General features: G+C 49.9%; 1 protein-coding gene across 1 annotated transcript in view; it reads right to left on the bottom strand.

The window, feature by feature from the left end:
• Nucleotides 1-10,040: 10,040 nt before the first annotated feature.
• Nucleotides 10,041-20,952, bottom strand: part of LOC134610562 (von Willebrand factor A domain-containing protein 5A-like) — a 180,589-nt gene continuing 169,677 nt past the window's right edge. Inside the window, exon 20 of the mRNA XM_063453553.1 lies at nucleotides 10,041-10,219. Coding sequence (XP_063309623.1) covers nucleotides 10,140-10,219 — 80 coding nt within the window. The 3' untranslated portion in view covers nucleotides 10,041-10,139. The remainder of the gene's footprint in view (nucleotides 10,220-20,952) is intronic.

The raw sequence follows: 20,952 nt of genomic DNA, 5'->3' as shown, positions 1-20,952 counted from the left end.
TGATAATATCCTTAACTTTTGTGTCACTTTACCCTACTCCCTCTAGCATGTAAGCTCACTGAGCAGGACTCTCAACTCCTCTGATACTGTCACTTAGAGATGTCCCGAACGGTTCACTGGCGAATAGTTCCTGGCGAACATAGCTTGTTGGCGAACATATGCGATGTTCGGTTCACCCGCTATTCGTCATCATTGAGTAAACTTTGACCCTGTACCTCACAGTCAGCAGACACATTCCAGCCAATCCACAGCAGCCCCTCCCTCCCAGACCTTCCCACCTCCTGGACAGCATCCATTTTAGATTCATTCGGAAGCTGCATTCTTTTTTTTTTTAGACAGAAGTGTGTTATATTTGAGCATGCTAGGCTGAACGTGCGTATATCATGGCTAGTTGCACTGAGGGTATGAGTATATAGCAGTACATTGTTGTGAAAGATGGCTGTCATGTTTAGGGTGTAGCTTGCACGTTATCAACTGTGTATTTATATCAGCAGCTCCACCACTAGTTATAAATCAAGTGTGAGTCGCCCCATGAGATGAGACTAGTTAATAACATAATACATGAACGGTTAAGGTAAAGGCATGTAAGGAACTACGACAATAAACTCTTTAGGAGGTGAAATAATGACATGTTTAAACGCTTGCTACTTTACGATTAGTTAATGTGCGGAGAGCAGTTCATGTGATCAAAGGCATAGTGTGGAGGATCGGCTATAGTTGGACGTGCTTGGCAGGCTGCTGTTTACTGCTTGTGCTCATCCGATCCCTTCTGAGCGCCAGGTGCAGACCCTGGGAGTCCCTGATACTTGGAACAACAAAGGCAAGTCTCTGGCTGAGTGCCGGGTTTGCGGCTTGGGGTGGTGGAAGCTTGTTTTGTGGGGTGGTCGGATCTGTCCCGGTGGTGCTTCACGTCCAGTGCGGGATTGTGGTGGCTTAAGGTGGAGGCGAGTGCTTGATGTGGGGCAGGCTCTGAATTTCTGTTTGTGCCTCCGGTCCCGTCTTCGACGCCTTTTGCGTTGGTGGATTTTAATGGGGACTGCTTCGCTTAGCTGTGGTGGAGCTTGTTGGGGCTGTGGTGGAGCTTGTTGGGGCTTCCTGCTTGTTATTTGCTTCCAAAATTGATTAAAGAGTCTGTCCAGCTTAGACTCAATATCCTGCCATGCTTTGCTGGTACCAGGAGGACACGCGGCTGCCGCCATATTGGGAGAGTCGCAGATGAGTATGTCAGCCTGGGCGGCTGTGCTCTGTTCGTCCATTAGCTCCAGACAACCTCTCAGGGGTGGACCGGGATAACCCCCACCGGTCCGAGGGGGGGGGGTAACGGAGCTCCTGCCGGGAAGTAGCTGCTCTTGGGCATCCCAGGATGGTGAGATCGGCCGCCTCTCCCGCCCGGTGAGCACCAGGCCAGACTTGCCACGCGGAGGTAAGTAAGACTCTATCGAGTTGCTGACCGCTATTAAGCATGTCGGGTCGGTCAGGTAGGAGCAACATTGCTGGGTCATCCCCTTCTGGGGTGAAATTCACTTGTTGATAGCTGCTTAACCCCTTAAGGACACATGACATGTGTGACATGTCAGGATTCCCTTTTATTCCAGAAGTTTGGTCCTTACGGGGTTAAAGTGAGATATTGAGGGAGCTCACACAAAGTGCGTCTTTCCTCCATGACAGCTAGGCCCCGCCCCCCGGAAGCTACATTCTTAGTGAGAGGAGGGACAGTGTAGCTGCTGATGATTTAATAGGGAAATCGATAGCTAGGCTAGTGTATTCAGTGTCCACTACAGTCCTGAAGGACTCATCTGATCTCTGCTGTAAGGACAGCACCCCAAAAAGCCCTTTTTAGGGCTAGAACATCAGTCTGCTTTTTTTTTTTTTTGTGTAATCTAATTGCAGTTGCCTGCCTGCCAACGTGTGTGTCAGGCTCACAACGTATACTGTGCCCACTTGCCCAGTGCCACCACTCATATCTGGTGTCACAATAGCTTGCATTTAAAAAACAAACAAAAAAAAACAAAACTTTTTTGACTGTAATATAATAGCAGTCAGTTTCCTTCACGCGTGTGCGTTTCAGGGCCTGCCAGAGCACAGTGTCACACCAGTGCAACTCATATCTGGTGTAACAGTACTGTACTTTAAAAAAAAAATACAATTTTGACTGTAATAGATTGAATAGCAGTTAGTTGTCTGCAAGCGTGTGTGTCAGGCCTACTGCGTCTACTCTGCCACTTCTGCCAGTGCACAGTGCCACTCATCTGTTGTCACAGTAGCTTGCACGCATAGTACCACTAATCGGGAAAAAAAATGAGAGGCAGAGGCAGGCTGGTCATGGTGCTGTGATTCCCTTTGGCCCTAGAATAATGCCCAGTGTTCAGAGGTCACGTACCCTGAACTTGAAAAGACTGGCTAACACAGGACACCCAATCTTCTACAGCTTCCGCTCGGAACCTTGACGCACCATCCTCCTCCAGCTTAGCTTCGGGCACCTCTCAAGTTACCACTCGCCCGCCTGCCGCCACCACCAACACTAGCACCACAGCCGCTTTACTTGATATGTCAGAGGAGTTATTTACACATCAGTTGGTAGAAATGAGTGATGCTCAAGCATTATTGCCAGAGGATGTAGAAAACAGGGATATGTCTCAGTCAGGCAGCATTACACACATGGACGTACGGTGTGATGATGATGATGTTGTACCCGCTGCTGCTTCCTTTGCTGAGTTGTCAGATACAAGTGAAGCGGTTGATGATGACGATGTGTCCGTGGATGTCACGTGGGTGCCCGCTAGAAGAGAAGAAGAACAGGGGGAAAGTTCAGATGGGGAGACAGAGAGGAGGAGGAGACGAGTTGGAAGAAGGGGGAGGTCATCGCAAGGAGCTAGTGGCACAGTCAGACAGCATGCATCGGCACCCGGGGTATGCCAGACAGCATGCCAATCAACGCATGCTGTTACCACCACCAGAATGCGGTCATTGCAGAGCTCAGCAATGTGGCATTTGTTTTTTGTGTCTGCCTCTGACAACAGCGATGCCATTTGCAACCTGTGCCAAAAGAAACTGAGTCGTGGGAAGTCCAACACCCACCTAGGTACAACTGCTTTGCGAAGGCATATGATCGCACATCACAAATGCCTATGGGATCAACACATGAGTACAAGCAGCACACAAACTCAAAGCCGCCATCCTCCTCCTGGTCCAGCATCTTCAGCCACGTCAACCACTGCTGTCCTCCTTGCCCCCTCTCAACCATCCGCCACTCCGTCTCTCGCCTTGAGTAGTTCCTGCTCATCTGCCAACAGTCAGATGTCTGTCAAGGACATGTTTGAGCGTAAGAAGCCAATGACACAAAGTCACCCCCTTGCCCAGCGTCTGACAGCTGGCTTGCCTGAACTCTTAGCCCACCAGCTTTTACCATACAAGCTGGTGGAGTCTGAGGCGTTCCAAAAATTTGTAGCTATTGGGACACCGCAGTGGAAGATACCCGGCCGAAATTTATTTGCACAAAAGGCAATCCCCAACTCCTCCTACTCCATCCTCTTCTATAACCTTTTTGTTGGTGGCATTGAATTTGGGCAAGTTGACACATGTGCCGTGCATGGCACATGTGTGTAATCTGGTCGTACAACGCTTTGTGCATAAGTACCCAGGTACAGGACGTCCTGAAGCAGGACAGGAAGGTGTGTGGCCATTGCAGGTGTTCCTACACGGCCATGGCGCACTTTTCAGATATCCAGCGGTGAAACAGTGAGGCGCTCTATTTGCGACAGCCGGACACGTTGGAATTAAACACTCCTAATGTTCGACCGCCTGCTCCAACAAGAAAAAGCCGTTAACGAGTATTTGTATGACCGGGGTGCTAGGACAGCTTCTGCGGAGCTGGGAATTTTTTTGCCACGTTACTGGACGCTCATGCGCAATGCCTGTAGGCTCATGCTTCCTTTTGAGGAGGGGACAAACCTAGTCAGTCGCACCGAAGGCACCATCAGCGACATCGTACCATTTGTTTTCTTCCTGGAACGTGCCCTGCGAAGAGTGCCTGATCAGGCCGTAGATGAGCATGAAGAGGAAGAGCCTCACCACCAGAAACAGCCTTATCAGCATCGCTTGCTGGACCTGTGGCAACACTGGAAGAGGATTGTGAGGAAGAGGAGTCAGAGGAGTAATGTGGCTTTGAGGAGGAGGAGGAAGACCAACCACAACAGGCATCCCAGGGTGCTCGTTGTCACCTATCTGGTACCCGTGGTGTTGTACGTGGCTGGGGGGAAGAACATACCTTCAGAGAGATCACTGAGGACGAGGAACAGGACATGAGTAGCTCGGCATCCAACCTTGTGCAAATGGGGTCTTTCATGCTGTCGTGCCTGTTGAGGGACCCTCATATAAAAAGGCTGAAGGAGAACGACCTGTACTGGGTGCCCACTCTACTAGACCCCCGGTATAAGCAGAAAGTGCCTGAAATGTTACCGAATTACCGAAAGTCGGAAAATATGCAGCAGTTCCAAAATAAATTAAAAAGTATGCTTTACACAGCGTGTAAGGGTGATGTCACAGCACAGCGGGAATCTAACAGGGGAAGAGGTGAAAGAAATCCTCCTCCTCCCACGACCACGCCGGCAAGGACAGGACGCTTTACAGACGTGTTGTTGATGGAGGACATGCAGAGCTTTTTAAGTCCTACGCACCGCCACCGCCCTTCGGAGTCCACCCTCAGGGAATGACTCGACCGACAGGTAGCAGACTACCTCGCCTTAACTGCAGATAGACACTCTGAGGAGCGATGAACCCCTTGACTACTGGGTGTGCAGGCTTGACCTGTGGCCTGAGCTATCCCAATTTGTGATGGAACTTCTGGCCTGCCCCACTTCAAGTGTCCTGTCAGAAAGGACCTTCAGTGCAGAAGGAGGTATTGTCACTGAGAAGAGAAGTCGCCTAGGTCAAAAAAGTCTAGATTACCTCACCTTTATTAAGATGAATGAGGGATGGATCCCGAAGGGACTGACAGTGGGCGATACATTCGACTAAAAAAGGCCTGATGAGGGGGACTACTTAACACACCACTCCTATCCGGTGGCACATTAGATTACATGCACAGTGCCCCAAATTTGAAGTAGGAGGACCGACCAAGTATCTTTTTCCATCTCCCGGTTCCTAAAATCGATGCCATATACATGTCCCTTGATAGGGGACGTAACATGGATTAAACTGATAGGAATAGTATTACTTAACACACCTTATAATAACGCAGAGAGAGGAGTCTGAAGAAGAGGAGTCAGAGGAGGAAGGTGGCTTTGAGGAGGTAGAAGACCAAACACAGCAGGCGTCCCAAGGGGCTTGTTGTCACCTTTCGGGGACCCTTGGTGTTGTACGTGGCTGGGTGGAGGAAGAGACCTTCAATTTCATCAGTGAGGACAAGGAACAGGACATGGCTAGCTTGGTATCCAACGTTGTGCAAATGGAGAGTTTGCGGTTGTGCAAATGGACTGTTTTCGGTTGGTTGCGGTGCGTTAACGGGGAGTTTGGTCTGTCACAGTGAAGCAGGCATAACCCATACACTACCTGATCGATGCAACATCATACCTGATGTTTTAAAGCACGTTATTCCAAACAATTTAGGAATGTTAGGTGATTTATGGATTAAAACCAGACTCTGCATCAACTATGTAATTTTCCATGGGAGTTTTGCCATGGATCCCCCTCCGGCATGCCACAGTCCAGGTGTTAGTCCCCTTGTGTAACGGAGCTCCGTGTACTCCGACTGAGTACCCTCCGTTGATGGATGCTCCTAGCGCTTACAGAGGACTCCAAGCACTGCAGACAACACCACAACCACCGCACGCTCCACAACCGCCGTAGCTTAACTGGAGCCGCGCCATCTTCCTTCCACCCTGGAATGAACCTCCAGCATTCAGGACCGTGTGGGGAAGACCACTCCTCCAGGAGAGCGTATCCGGAACAAGCTCTTAAAAGAGCTAAGTGATTAAGCTCAGGGGAATATGCAGAGCATAGCAATCCCCAGTGTGATACAGCAATTCCCTCCAATAACGAGACGAGGCTACGTTTTGAAGGGTCAAGAAGAACTGAGGACTGGAACACCCAGCCTGCTTTTTATTACGAAAAGGTACACACAGAACACACCCAGGGGGAGGTTGAAAATAACCAATCATATGCATGTTAACACCCCCACGTCTCCTCCCCTCAGATAAACACATAACATAATTATACGGTACACATTTTTAGTCAAGTTCTGGATGTACCCCAAAAACAGGCCCTTGTTCAGGGGAGTAACATATCCGAAAATCAGTCAATTCGGACAAATGGTTCGGGAGATACAGAGTTCCAAAGTTTTGACCGACCGCACAGACCAACTAGCCGAAAATAGTTCCATGAGTTTTGGCCTTGCGGTCGGTCTCCGTTCGTACGGTGAAAAGACATGAAATTCGTGCCATCCAGTCGAATCTCGGTGTTCGCTGAAATCCCCATAGACGATTAAGTAGAACTACCGAACGGTGGGACGTTCGGTAGTTTCAGTACGAATTTATGGCGGTCTGGAGGACTCAGCGGTGTTCGCCTGTTTGCGTATCCGTTTTTAGTTCCATGCGGTTACAGGCAAACACCGCTGTTCGTGCGCAAGATGGCCGCAAACACGTGTAAAGTCCCGAAATGGCGGCCACCTATATTTTACACACGGAATTCGTACTGAACCATACGAACGGTTTTACTACCGAATCCCAACAAGGCATTTAAACATCTTCTATGTGTCCATAGTCTCTGTACAGCCCATTTAAAGAGCCACAGACAGCATAATGAAAATTCATTAAGCCCAGATATAGTTTTTAACGTGCAATATGTCCTGGGGCCATAGTCGTAGGGCAGGAGGCTAGCCATAAGTTTCCTACAATGCCCAGTGGCAAATGGCAGTTTGTCACACCTTGAAACAACTTTTCCATCACTATTGTGGCCAGAAAGAGTCCCTGTGGGTTTTAAAATTCGCCTGCCTATTGAAGTCTATGGCGGTTTGCCCGTTCGCGAACATTTGCGGAAGTTCGCGTTCGCGAACGGAAAATGTTATGTTCGCGACATTACTACGGTCACTATACCCCACTCCCTCTAGCATGTAAACTCATTGAGCAGGGCACTCAACCCCTCTGTTCCGGTGTGTCCAACTTGTCTGGTTACAATTACATATTTGTTCCTCTATCCACTGTAAAGCGCTATATAAATAATAATAATGATAAAAGTTGCCCCCTCTTTTGAATGTTATATAAAAAGGCAGACTATAAAGTGGCTGAAGGCCACCAAAACAGAGAGAGGTAGATTGAAAATCTTTGTTAATCCTTCCACCGGTTTTGCAGAGGTTGATGGGATTTGTAGTGCAAGGCTCAGCAGCAATTTCAATCATCATGAGAGATGAATGAAACTGCTGTGTAAGACAGATGCCATCATAGAACTTCTGACTTTTTTTTTCATGAATGAAGCTATGTTTACAGATGTGCTGAGGCAGCTCTCTAATTCGGCGATTTAGGCAGCCACCTAAGTCCTTGCGCTGGCAGGGGCCTCACGGCTGCCTAGATCGCCTTAGGGCAGACTTACATGTTGGGTCCTTTTTCCATGACCGAAGATCCGACATTAGGAGGGGGCCCGGCCGCTTGTCCTCTATGCCGCCGGGTGCGCGGCCTCTCCAGTCTGCCCAGAGAGCCAGCCTTCTGTCTGCAGCTCCGTCGGGTATGAACTCTAGACTAAAGTGTCTCCCAATCCCCAGCCAATCAGAGCGTTGCCACGGGTTACCACAGCAATGCTCTGACTTCTGGAGATTGTGAGACTCCTATCATGTTATTATGGTGGTTTCCAATCCTGTGACAGTCCAGGTTGAGTATACTAAACACAATGTAATGGCTGTGATCCATGTTCTTCGGAAACCCCCCCCCAAAAAAAAACTACTTCCCTTTTGTGGTAGATCTTCCAAATTTCCCCTAAAGTCAGCATAAAACCTGTGGAGAACACTGTCACTGATAGTTTGTGGGTACTCAAACCCAAAAGATGAAATAATGTCTTTGGAGATAGACATGATCTGGAGATAGACATGATCTGGAGAAGAAGGCGGTAGAGGACAGATAGGACTTTTATTTTATTTCTAAAATAAAACACAAAAAATAAAGATACACTTGTGCATTTCCAAAAAATTTTTAATTACAATTTACTAATTTTCAAGTTGTGTCAGAAATTGTCAATTTACCTGATCCAGGACCTCCTTAAAGTGGGACCGGATGACGACTGGGAGGAGTGCTCCTCTCTAGACCAGACGGGCTGGTGGGGACAGGGGAGGTGCTCCCATGATTTATGTGCTAGTTAATTTCCTGTGTTACTTTTCTTTTAAAACATGAGTCTCTAAAAGTGTTGTATTACCTACTGTTGCATCTTATTAGAAATAATTTGATAGACTGATGAACCTGCGAGTCCTGATAAGAGATTAGTTCTCATTATAATTGTCCTGCGTGACCCACAAATGGTTGTTGACTTGGACCTGCGTGTCCATCAGTAACGTTTGATGCTTTACTTTACAACCAATAAAAAGCCTATTAATTAAAAAGGTTTTAAAAATTGACAATTAAAAAAAAAAAAATACATTTAGAAGAATTTCAGACGTCAGTATTTTGATTACTCCAAAGGATACCAATTTGGATTCTGTCTAGTAGGCAACTTTTTTTGGTATTCTTATGAGGATTGTAATAATGAAAGTGTCAAACTAAAACTCTATATTTTAAAATTAATAACCCCCTATACACGCTAAAAAAATAGGTTTAAAATACATTACCTGATATTTAGTGCTGGGGATGGGTGGGGCTGAGCTATACTGTACTATATTGGCTCAGCAACATGTGAGTTGGATAACCATCGAATACATTATTACACGTATTTCAGGCTATATCATACACAATCCCACCAGCTGCAGATTTTTAATGGTTAAGAAGAGCTGGAAATTATATGACAGAGGCGGAGCTGTATTCCTGGTAGTTTGGTTCCCTGAATGTCTGAAACTGTTGACTAAAAGCTTTTGCCAATTCTTTGTTCTCTAATAAAATTATTTTCACAAACCCAAACTACAACTCAACAGGTTTTGTGCCTTTAGAACAAGATCCATTGAGCCAGCCTTCATGTACAGATAATTAGAAATATTTTTAACCAATTAATGTGGTGTTAGAGATTTTAAACTACTCCATTTTGGTCCAACTCCTATAAAATCACTTGACTTGCTGAAGTGCTATAAGTGTAACTGCATTGTCTCTCCAGGCTTATTATATAAAAAGGCCAGTTTTAAGTGGGGAAATAAATAAATAAAAATCAGCACTTCAGTGAATCCCCTTAATAAAACCTCCTGGCCGTCAGGTAGCCAACAGGGTTTCCGGTCACCATCTTTAAACTGAAATTCTAAAACAGAAGTGTGGGAAAAAAATAAATTTAAAAAAATTCGATAAAATATTGTGTGGACCTTGTACTATTCCCTATGGTTGCCCGTACATTTGCTCCATAAAAGCCAGGGGGAGCATTCGTCAGTGTTCGCACAGGGACCCTTGAAAAGAGACCAGCTGTTGCCCATGTTTCTCTGGTTAGAACTTTACCCGAATGGCGATCCCGTTCTACCAAACGGATCTGAGTGATTTTTGGATATATTGGACCCTCAGACACTGGCTCTTCAGGGATACAAGACTTGTGGGGTTCCTGTGAAAATAACCGTTTTGGAGTGTTTCATGTGGTTTCCTGAACCCGAGAGATAATGGAGTTCTCCAGGTTAGACTTCATTATCTCTCAGACAGACGCCTGGGAGGGGTTGTGTCCTCCATGCTGGGGGTCTGTGCATAAAAAGCCACGCTTTGAGCTGAATAAACTAGTTAGCTCCCAAAACTGAATGGACTATAATCACTGAACCCAGCTCCAGAGTACTTCAGCAAGAGATTCGGTCTCAGGATTGTTTGACACACCACACACACTTTATCACTTTATCACTTGTTTTATTTTTTTTTTATTCCGCTAACAGAAGGAGGAGTTGCATGGTAGGAACTTTGAACTTTACTAATAACATTCTGAACTTCTGCAAAATTCCAGCCTCTTTCTATACTGGAGGAGGAGCTCCTCTCTACGAACGATGCTCACAGTCCAAAAACCTTCGGCTCTACTGAAGACTTCAGCAACTCATTCCCAGCTTTCACCAGTTCGCCCAAAGAAGAACCTGTTCCAATTTAAACAAACAAGGTTGGGTGTTCAATAAATTGTAAACGGTTTGGAATTAAAAATGAATTTAGAATGTTAGGCCAAGAAGGTGGAACTAAAAATATAGCTTACTTGGCTAAAGAAATTTAAGTGTGAACAGTCAAACCACCCCCCCCTCCCCCCCCCAAAAAAACAAAAAACACAACCACACTACTACAGTCTATATATGTATTGATGCACGATTTAAAATATAGAATGGGCTTCCTTTTAATATCATATACAACATTAAATGACCCCCCCCCCAGCATTTTAAAAGGATTAAGTATTAAAAAAAAAAAGTTAAACATTACTCCACCCCCTCCACACTTACCTGATTTCAGCAGGCATGACCCACAGTGCTGGGCCTGGCGCCTCCCCCTTCCACATTAGTTCTTCCCCATAGGAAAAAACATTGGCTAAATGCTTTCATATGGGGTTTTTAAATACACTCTGTGTCCACATAGTCAAACTCTTTGAAACAGCAGGAGGCGCCTCTAGTGGCTTTTTGGTACAGTCTCTACAGGGAGTCTTAACACTAATGTAAACATTGCAAATTATCTGAAAATACCACGTTTTACATTACAGAGTTAGGGGAACAGGGAATATTTACAGAAACCAACCCACAACAAAAAGACATACCTTACCATCAAGACCTTCTGCAATATCACTAATAAAAATATTAAAGCAGCACTGTCATGGCTGAATCCCGTTTTTTTTGTTTAACCCCCTCCCACCTCCACTACATCCAATTGACCCCCTAGTCACCCCCAAATGCCCCTAAGCCCCCCAGATGACCTATTTATCTTTATTTTCTGCCCCGATCTATATTCAGGGCGCCATCTTTGTGTGGGTAGGTGAAGTCCCTGTGGGACACGTCATCTGCCCACACTAGATAGAATGAGATTCCCGCACATGCCCCATGAAACACCTGGACATGTGAACGGGAATTTCATCTATTCATTCATCAGACAGACTAATGAATGAATAGAAAAATCAGACGAACAAACAAACTGTATCGGTGTTTGTTTGTTCGTTCAGTTTGTTACAAGGAGGGAGCTACCGGCACGCAGCTCCCTCCTTGTAATATGTAAAAATAGAAGCGGCCCCGCCACTTCATAAGCCCCCCAGGTCCTCCCTCACTCTATGGGGGTCAATATGACCCCCATAATAGCACAAGGGAGATTAAAATCTCCCCAACACGTCTACTCACTGTAGGAAAAAAAATTACATAAATTACAATAAGGGGGGCGGACCTATTGTCCTCTCCCCCTCCCCCTCCCCCACCCTGAGTGGCGGGTGGGGGCGATGAAGATAATGAGGTGGGGGGGGACCTACTGTCCTCCCCCTCAAGCCCCCACCCCTGAGCGGCGGGTGAGGGGAGACCTACTGTCCTCCCCCCTGGCCCCTAGGGGCCCTAGATAAGAATGGTGGCGGGGACCTACCGTCCTGCCCCCCGGCCCCCACCCCTGAGCGGTGGGTGGGGGCCTTAAATTAAAATCCCCTCCCCCCAATCAAGGTGACTAGGGGTCCCAAGCCCCTAGTCACCCCCCCCACCCACATCAAACTATCCCCTACCTACCCCCCTCACCCTAAAAATATTGAGGGGGGAATAAAGCCGAGCGCAAAAAAATAATCCATCTTCACCCATGGAGGGCTCCGCGCAGACTGAGCTACGCAGGGCGGAAGGCTTATAGTCTGCGCGGAGCCCTCCATGGGTGAAGATGGATTATTTTTTTGCGCTGGGCTTTTTTCTTTCGTCAGGTTTTTTATTTTATTTTAAGTTTGACGGGTATGATGGCTTTTTATTTGGCCGTTTTTTGGGGGGCTTTTTTTTTTTTACAGGTTAGTTATTTTATTCCCCCCTCACTATTTTTAGGGTGAGGGGGGTAGGTAGGGGATAGTTTGTTTTGGGTGTGGGGGGGTGACTAGGGGCTTGGGACCCCTAGTCACCTTGATTGGGGGAGGGGATTTTCATTTAGGGCCCCCACCGCTCAGGGGTGGGGGCGGGAGGACGGTAGGCTCCCCCCCTCCCCCCCCCCCTCATCATTCTTGTCTAGGGCCCCCACCCACAGTAGGTCATTCTCCCCCCCCCCCCTCTTTATTTAGGGCCCCCACCCACCGCTTAGGGGTGGGGGCCGGGGGGAGGACAGTAGGCCAGCCCCCTATCTTTATTTAGGGCCTCCATCCACTGCTCAGGGGTGGGGGCCAGGGGGAGAGGACAGTAGGTCCCCCCCTTATTGTTATTTAGGGGGCCCCCACCAGCCCCGCAAGGGGGGGGGGGGGAGGTTGTTTTTTTTTGTTTTGTTTTTTTACAGTGAGCAGCCACAGGCTGTTCACTGTTTAATAGACATGCCCCTACTCGCGGTATAGCGAGTAGGGGCATATTATTTACTAATACCAAGTAATCTTTACTTAGTATTAGTAAATTTGGCTGAAAGACCAATTTAGGTCTTTCAGCCTTTTAGTAGATAACTCCGATATCGTGGGAATTAGGGAGTTATCTACTAAGCGGCTGCAAGATGCAGCCGCGGCAATGAATAGGATCGGAGTTTCATTCATTAGAATGAAATTGCGATCCGAACAAAGTGCCGAATTGCGTTCTAAAACAAACGAACATACTGTTCTCATTCAGTTAGAACGCAATTCGGCAGTTTCGTCTAAAATTACAGGAAGCATCGCGGGAACACAGAGGAAAGGTAAGAATTATGGGAAAGTTGCTCTGACCAGCGGAAATGAAGCACACTTTGCTCCTCCGCTGGCCAGAGCTGGTCAAGCGGAGGAATCCTCCATAAGGCAAAGAGTCTCTACTTTGACTTATGATTTTAAAGAAAACTAAAGACAGGAAGAAACAGAACAGATCCTGAGAGAGGGGGAGAACAGGAAGAGATTGAGGAAAGGTAAGTTCAGCATGACAGTGCCGCTTTAAAGAGAATGGGTCCAAGTACAGATCCCTGAGGTACCCCACTGGTGACAAGCCCAAGCTTCGAATATACTCCATTGACTACAACCCTCTGTTGCCTGTCACTCAGCCACTGCCTTACCCATTCAACAATATTGGAATCCAAACTCAAAGATTGCAGTTTATTGCTAAGCCTTCTATGTGCAACAGTGTCAAAAGCCTTACTGAAATCTAGGTAAGCAATGTCTACTGCACCACCCTGATCTATAATTTTAGTTACCCAATCAAAAAAAAATCAATAAGATTGTTTGGCATGATCTCCCTGAAGTAAACACATGTTGTCTATGATCTTGAAATCCATGAGATTTTAGATGTTCAACAATCCTATCCTTTAACATGGTTTCCATCACTTTCCCCACTACTGAAGTAATGCTTACTGGCCTATAGTTGCCTGACTCCTCCCTACTACCTTTCTGTTCTGATTGGTTTGTAAGCTTTCTGTCCCTGTCCCCAACAATGTCCATGTGGGCGTACCCCTCGCTTGGGGACTTGTGGCACCATTAAAATTCAGTTCCTGTTTACCTTCAACACAGAGCCTCGTCTTGTGCTTGTAGGGGAAAGCTACACCTGCTATAATCCCTGCTCTTGGGATTGCTCTTTGGAGTGCTACAATCACCTGCTCTTTTAACCCCTTAAGGACCAAACTTCTGGAATAAAATGGAATCATGACATGTCCCACACGTCATGTGTCCTTAAGGGGTTAAGAGCAGCCTGCTACACTCTATGGAGTAGAAGAGGTTCACCCACTGGAAGCTGGATCCTGGTCTTGGATCCAGGGTGTGTGGAGGACGGAGAGTTCCCAGCCAAGCTGTAATGCTGGACGTGGGGACTGCTGTGCTGATTGTGTCAGGTGGAGTGAGCACTAGGAGCATCGGTTGGCACAGGCATCCGGCCAGGGTGCCAGACGGTCCTTCACAAATACATCCTAGCAAAACCTCTGAACTGCTCACTGAGAACATTTGTTCCCTTTTGAGAAAGATGCAAACCATCTTTTTTGTATAGTTTATTTCCATTCCAAACAGAGCTTCCATGAGAAATGAAGCCAAATCCTTGCTCCCGACACCATTCACCAAGCCACAATTAAAGTCCCTAATACGCATCCACCTGTCATTCTGAGTGTTATGCACAGGCAGAACTTCAGAGAATTTACAGGGTCGAAGCAACCTGCCTTATATCATTGGCAAAAACACTAAAAACTTCCTTAACCTCTGAAACCTCAATGCAAGCCAAATCATTTGTCCCTAGATGGACATGTACATCCAATTCCCCTTCCTGCTTTGCTCGCTTGACAATATTGTTATGGATAGAAATTAATGTAGGTAAAATGTGTATTTACTTTGTATACCTGTTTTCAATATTTACTCAAAATGGCTGCTAGAGCACCCCCGCTCATCGACTGAACACATTGTGTGACAAGATAGCGTCAACATCTGGAGTAAAATCCCGAGATGGTGACATCACACTTTAGAGGAAGTGCGTTAGATAAGCCACTTAACCAATTAAAGATGTATTCTCTGTTATCTTGCATATGATGTATTTCTGCCTTTATAAGGAGCTTGCCGCCCCCCTGATTAAACATTCCGGAGTTTTTTTATTTATCTGAACTTGTGTCAGTGTGATTTACTCAGCGTGCATGCATTCTATTTTAAGCAATCTGGACAGGGGGCAGATATTCAAGCAAACACTTTGATCTAAAACAATATTACAAATACATCTCCTGTCTCTGAGCAGTAGCTCCGGGAAGACATCTCACAAGACCACCATTGTCCATCTCCACACCTCTTATGATGGAATCCCCCAACAACAACTGCTTTCTATTAGGCCTCACCATAGTCTCCAAGCCTGCCTCACCAACACCACTAGCCTCGGTGCCTGACCCCGCCTCACCACCACCACCACCAGCCTCGGTGCCTGACCCCACCTCACCACCACCACCACTAGCCTCGGTGCCTGACCCCACCTCACCACCACCACTAGCCTCGGTGCCTGACCCCACCTCACCACCACCACCACTAGCCTCGGTGCCTGACCCCACCTCACCACCACCACCACTAGCCTCGGTGCCTGACCCCACCTCACCACCACCACCACTAGCCTCGGTGCCTGACCCCACCTCACCACCACCACCACTAGCCTCGGTGCCTGACCCCGCCTAACCACCAGCAGCGCCTGACCCCGCCTCACCACCACCACCACCACTAGCCTCGGTGCCTGACCCCGCCTCACTACCACCACCAGCCTCGGTGCCTGACCCCGCCTCACCACCACCACCACCAGCCTCGGTGCCTGACCCCGCCTCACCACCACCACTAGCCTCGGTGCCTGACCCCACCTCACCACTAGCCTCGGTGCCTGACCCCACCTCACCACTAGCCTCGGTGCCTGACCCCACCTCACCACTAGCCTCGGTGCCTGACCCCGCCTCACCACCACCACTAGCCTCGGTGCCTGACCCCGCCTCACCACCACCACTAGCCTCGGTGCCTGACCCCGCCTCACCACCACCACCACCAGCCTCGGTGCCTGACCCCGCCTCACCACCACCACCACCAGCCTCGGTGCCTGACCCCGCCTCACCACCACCACCACCACCACCAGCCTCAGTGCCTGACCCCGCCTCACCACCACCACCACCAGCCTCGGTGCCTGACCCCGCCTCACCACCACCACCACCAGCCTCGGTGCCTGACCCCGCCTCACCACCACCACCACTAGCCTCGGTGCCTGACCCCGCCTCACCACCACCACCACTAGCCTCGGTGCCTGACCCCGCCTCACCACCACCACCACTAGCCTCGGTGCCTGACCCCACCTCACCACTAGCCTCGGTGCCTGACCCCACCTCACCACTAGCCTCGGTGCCTGACCCCACCTCACCACTAGCCTCGGTGCCTGACCCCACCTCACCACCACCACTAGCCTCGGTGCCTGACCCCGCCTCACCACCACCACTAGCCTCGGTGCCTGACCCCGCCTCACCACCACCACCACCAGCCTCGGTGCCTGACCCCGCCTCACCACCACCACCACCAGCCTCGGTGCCTGACCCCGCCTCACCACCACCACCACCACCACCAGCCTCAGTGCCTGACCCCGCCTCACCACCACCACCACCAGCCTCGGTGCCTGACCCCGCCTCACCACCACCACCACCAGCCTCGGTGCCTGACCCCGCCTCACCACCACCACCACTAGCCTCGGTGCCTGACCCCGCCTCACCACCACCACCACTAGCCTCGGTGCCTGACCCCGCCTCACCACCACCACCACTAGCCTCGGTGCCTGACCCCGCCTCACCACCACCACCACCACCAGCCTCGGTGCCTGACCCCGCCTCACCACCACTACCAACCTCGGTGCCTGACCCCGCCTCACCACCACCACCAACCTCGGTGCCTGACCCCGCCTCACCACCACCACCACCAGCCTCGGTGCCTGACCCCGCCTCACCACCACCACCACCAGCCTCAGTGCCTGACCCCGCCTCACCACCACCACCAGCCTCGGTGCCTGACCCCGCCTCACCACCACTAGCCTCGGTGCCTGACCCCGCCTCACCACCACCACCACCACCACCACTAGCCTCGGTGCCTGACCCCGCCTCTCCACCACCACCATCCTCGGTGCCTGACCCCGCCTCACCACCACCACCACTAACCTCGGTGCCTGACCCCGCCTCACCACCACCACTAGCCTCGGTGCCTGACCCCGCCTCACCACCACCACCACTAGCCTCGGTGCCTGACCCCGCCTCACCACCACCACCACTAGCCTCGGTGCCTGACCCCGCCTCACCACCACCACTAGCCTCGGTGCCTGACCCCGCCTCACCACCACCACCACTAACCTCGGTGCCTGACCCCGCCTCACCACCACCACTAACCTCGGTGCCTGACCCCGCCTCACCACCACCACCACCAGCCTCGGTGCCTGACCCCGCCTCACCACCACCACCCTCGGTGCCTGACCCCGCCTCACCACCACCACTACTAGCCTCGGTGCCTGACCCCGCCTCACCACCACCACCACTAGCCTCGGTGCCTGACCCCGCCTCACCACCACTAGCCTCGGTGCCTGACCCCGCCTCACCACCACCAGCCTCGGTGCCTGACCCCGCCTCACCACCACCACCAGCCTCGGTGCCTGACCCCGCCTCACCACCACCATCACCACTAGCCTCGGTGCCTGACCCCGCCTCACCACCACCACTAGCCTCGGTGCCTGACCCCGCCTCACCACCACCACCACTAGCCTCAGTGCCTGACCCCGCCTCACCACCACCACTAGCCTCGGTGCCTGACCCCGCCTGACCACCACCACCACTAGCCTCGGTGCCTGACCCCGCCTCACCACCACCACCACCACCAACCTCGGTGCCTGACCCCGCCTCACCACCACCACCACCACTAACCTCGGTGCCTGACCCCGCCTCACCACCACTAACCTCGGTGCCTGACCCCGCCTCACCACCACCACCACCAGCCTCGGTGCCTGACCCCGCCTCACCACCACCACCACTAGCCTCGGTGCCTGACCCCGCCTCACCACCACCACCACCAGCCTCGGTGCCTGAGCCCGCCTCACCACCACCACCACTAGCCTCGGTGCCTGAGCCCGCCTCACCACAAAACCACTAGCCTCGGTGCCTGAGCCCACCTCACCACAAAACCACTAGCCTCGGTGCTTGAGCCCGCCTCTCCACAAAACCACTAGCCTCGGTGCCTCAGCCCGTCTCTCCACAAAACCACTAGCCTCGGTGCCTCAGCCCGTCTCTCCACAAAACCACTAGCCTCGGTGCCTCAGCCCGTCTCTCCACAAAACCACTAGCCTCGGTGCCTCAGCCCGTCTCTCCACAACAACACTAGCCTCGGCCCGTCTCTCCACAACAACACTAGCCTCGGTGCCTGAGCCCGTCTCACCACAAAACCACTAGCCTCGGTGCCTGAGCCCACCTCACCACAAAACCACTAGCCTCGGTGCTTGAGCCCGCCTCTCCACAAAACCACTAGCCTCGGTGCCTCAGCCCGTCTCTCCACAAAACCACTAGCCTCGGTGCCTCAGCCCGTCTCTCCACAAAAACACTAGCCTCGGTGCCTCAGCCCGTCTCTCCACAAAACCACTAGCCTCGGTGCCTCAGCCCGTCTCTCCACAAAACCACTAGCCTCGGTGCCTCAGCCCGTCTCTCCACAACAACACTAGCCTCGGCCCGTCTCTCCACAACAACACTAGCCTCGGTGCCTGAGCCCGTCTCCACAACACCACTACACTCTGAAAGTGGTGAAAACAAATTATGTAGAGCAACAGACCATGGGCATGCGCAGTGGGGGTACTTGCCGCCGCACCCTCCCCCCCCCTGCATTTTCACATCTAGTACAATTAAAACTAAACAAACAAAAACAGATTCCTGTATGAGTTATGATTGTTACATGCCTCATATGTCTAGGATATAAATATAATCCAATACACCTAATTGACTAAGCAAACCCAATATCAGTATTGCTATCAGCAGATAAGGTTCCTAGTTAAAACCTTAGGAGTGGTCTGTGATCACCACCTGCTGGCCATTTTCAGCATGGCAAGGAGATCCTAACATTAGTAAGTACACTATTTACCCACATTCTCCATACAATACAAAGAATGCATATAGTATCAAACAATATCAGATTCTGCAAATCGGTTAGAGACGGTTATCTACAGCGTTTGGTGTAATGCCATCCTCAGGGAATGAGACATCAGCCCATTATAATTCATGGTCATTCAGGGGTTCCATCCACACAAATTTCACTTTTACACCTATGATCAGACCAATGACGGATCTAATACTTCTGAAGATCCTGTAGCACCATTAACAGGTTTCATGGCACATACTCCACATAAATTATTGGTTTTAGGACACTATAACCATTTAATCTCATTGAAGTGGTTATATTGCAGTGATGGCGAACCTTTTTGAGCCCGAGTGCCCAAACCGCAATACATGCCAACTTTTTTTCCTCAAAGTGCCAACACGGTAATTAAGCCTGAATACGGAGGTTTAAGTTTAGAAAAAACAACTTGTACAGTTGTCCGAACTAATTAACTTTTGTTTTAAAGAACACAACAGAGTTCAATGATACAAATTTTAAATGATATAAATAGATAAAATTCAGCTTACCATATATACTAGAGTATAAGCCGACCCGAATATACTAGAGTATAAGCCGAGGCCCCTAATTTTACCCCAAAAAACAGGGAAAACTTATTGACTCGAGTATAAGACTAGGGTGGGAAATGCAGCAGCTACTGGTAAATTTCTAAATAAAATTAGATCCTAAAAAAATTATATTAATTGAATATTTATGTGCAGCGTGTGTGTATGAGTGGTGCAGCGCGTGAATGAGTGCAGCGCGTGAATGAATGCAGCGCGTGAAATTTTTTATTTTTTTATTATTTTAATATTTATGATTAATTTTTATTATTTTATTTAATTATTTTTTTTATTATTTTAATATGTATTTTTATTATTAATATTTATTAACTTCCCTTCCCTGGTGGTCTAGTGGCATTGGTAGTTCAGTGGGGGGGAGGAGGGGGCTGTCAGAGTTTACTTACCTCTCCTGCAGCTCCTGTCAGCTCACTCCTCCTCCGCGCCGGTCCGTTCAGGACCTTAATCAGCTCACACTGTAAGTCTAGCGAGAGCCGCGGCTTATACATACACACCGTCCGCAAAAAACACACACACACACACACACACCGTCCGCAAAAAACACACACACACACACACCGTCCGCAAAAAACACACACACACACACACACACACACACCGTCCGCAAAAAACACACACACACACACACACCGTCCGCAAAAAACACACACACACACACACACACACCGTCTGCAAAAAACACACACACACACACCGTCTGCAGAACACACACACACACCGTCCGCAGAACACACACACACACACACCGTCCGCAGAACACACACACACACACCGTCCGCAGAACACACACACACACCGTCCGCAGAACACACACACACACACCGTCCGCAGAACACACACACACACACACACCGTCCGCAGAACACACACACACACACCGTCCGCAGAACACACACACACACACCGTCCGCAGAACACACACACACACACCGTCCGCAGAACACACACACCGTCCGCAGAACACACACACACACACACACACCGTCCGCAGAACACACACACACACACACACCGTCCGCAGAACACACACACACACACACCGTCCGCAGAACACACACACACACACACACCGTCCGCAGAACACACACACACACACACACCGTCCGCAGAACACACACACACACACACACCGTCCGCAGAACACACACACACACACACACCGTCCGCAGAACACACACACACACACACCGTCCGCAGAACACACACACACAGTCCGCAGAACACACACACACAGTCCGCAGAACACACACACACAGTCCGCAGAACACACACAGTCCGCAGAACACACACACACAGTCCGCAGAACACACACACACCGTCCGCAGAACACACACACACCGTCCGCAGAACACACACACACACACCGTCCGCAGAACACACACACACACACACCGTCCGCAGAACACACACACACACACACCGTCCGCAGAACACACACACACACACACCGTCCGCAGAACACACACACACACACACACACCGTCCGCAGAACACACACACACACACACCGTCCGCAGAACACACACACACACACACCGTCCGCAGAACA

Source organism: Pelobates fuscus, chromosome 5 (genome assembly GCF_036172605.1).
Source record: "Pelobates fuscus isolate aPelFus1 chromosome 5, aPelFus1.pri, whole genome shotgun sequence".
Classification (NCBI taxonomy): Eukaryota; Metazoa; Chordata; class Amphibia; order Anura; family Pelobatidae; genus Pelobates; species Pelobates fuscus.
Note: the sequence above shows the minus strand (reverse complement) of the source record. Positions and strands in the feature narration are given on the sequence as shown.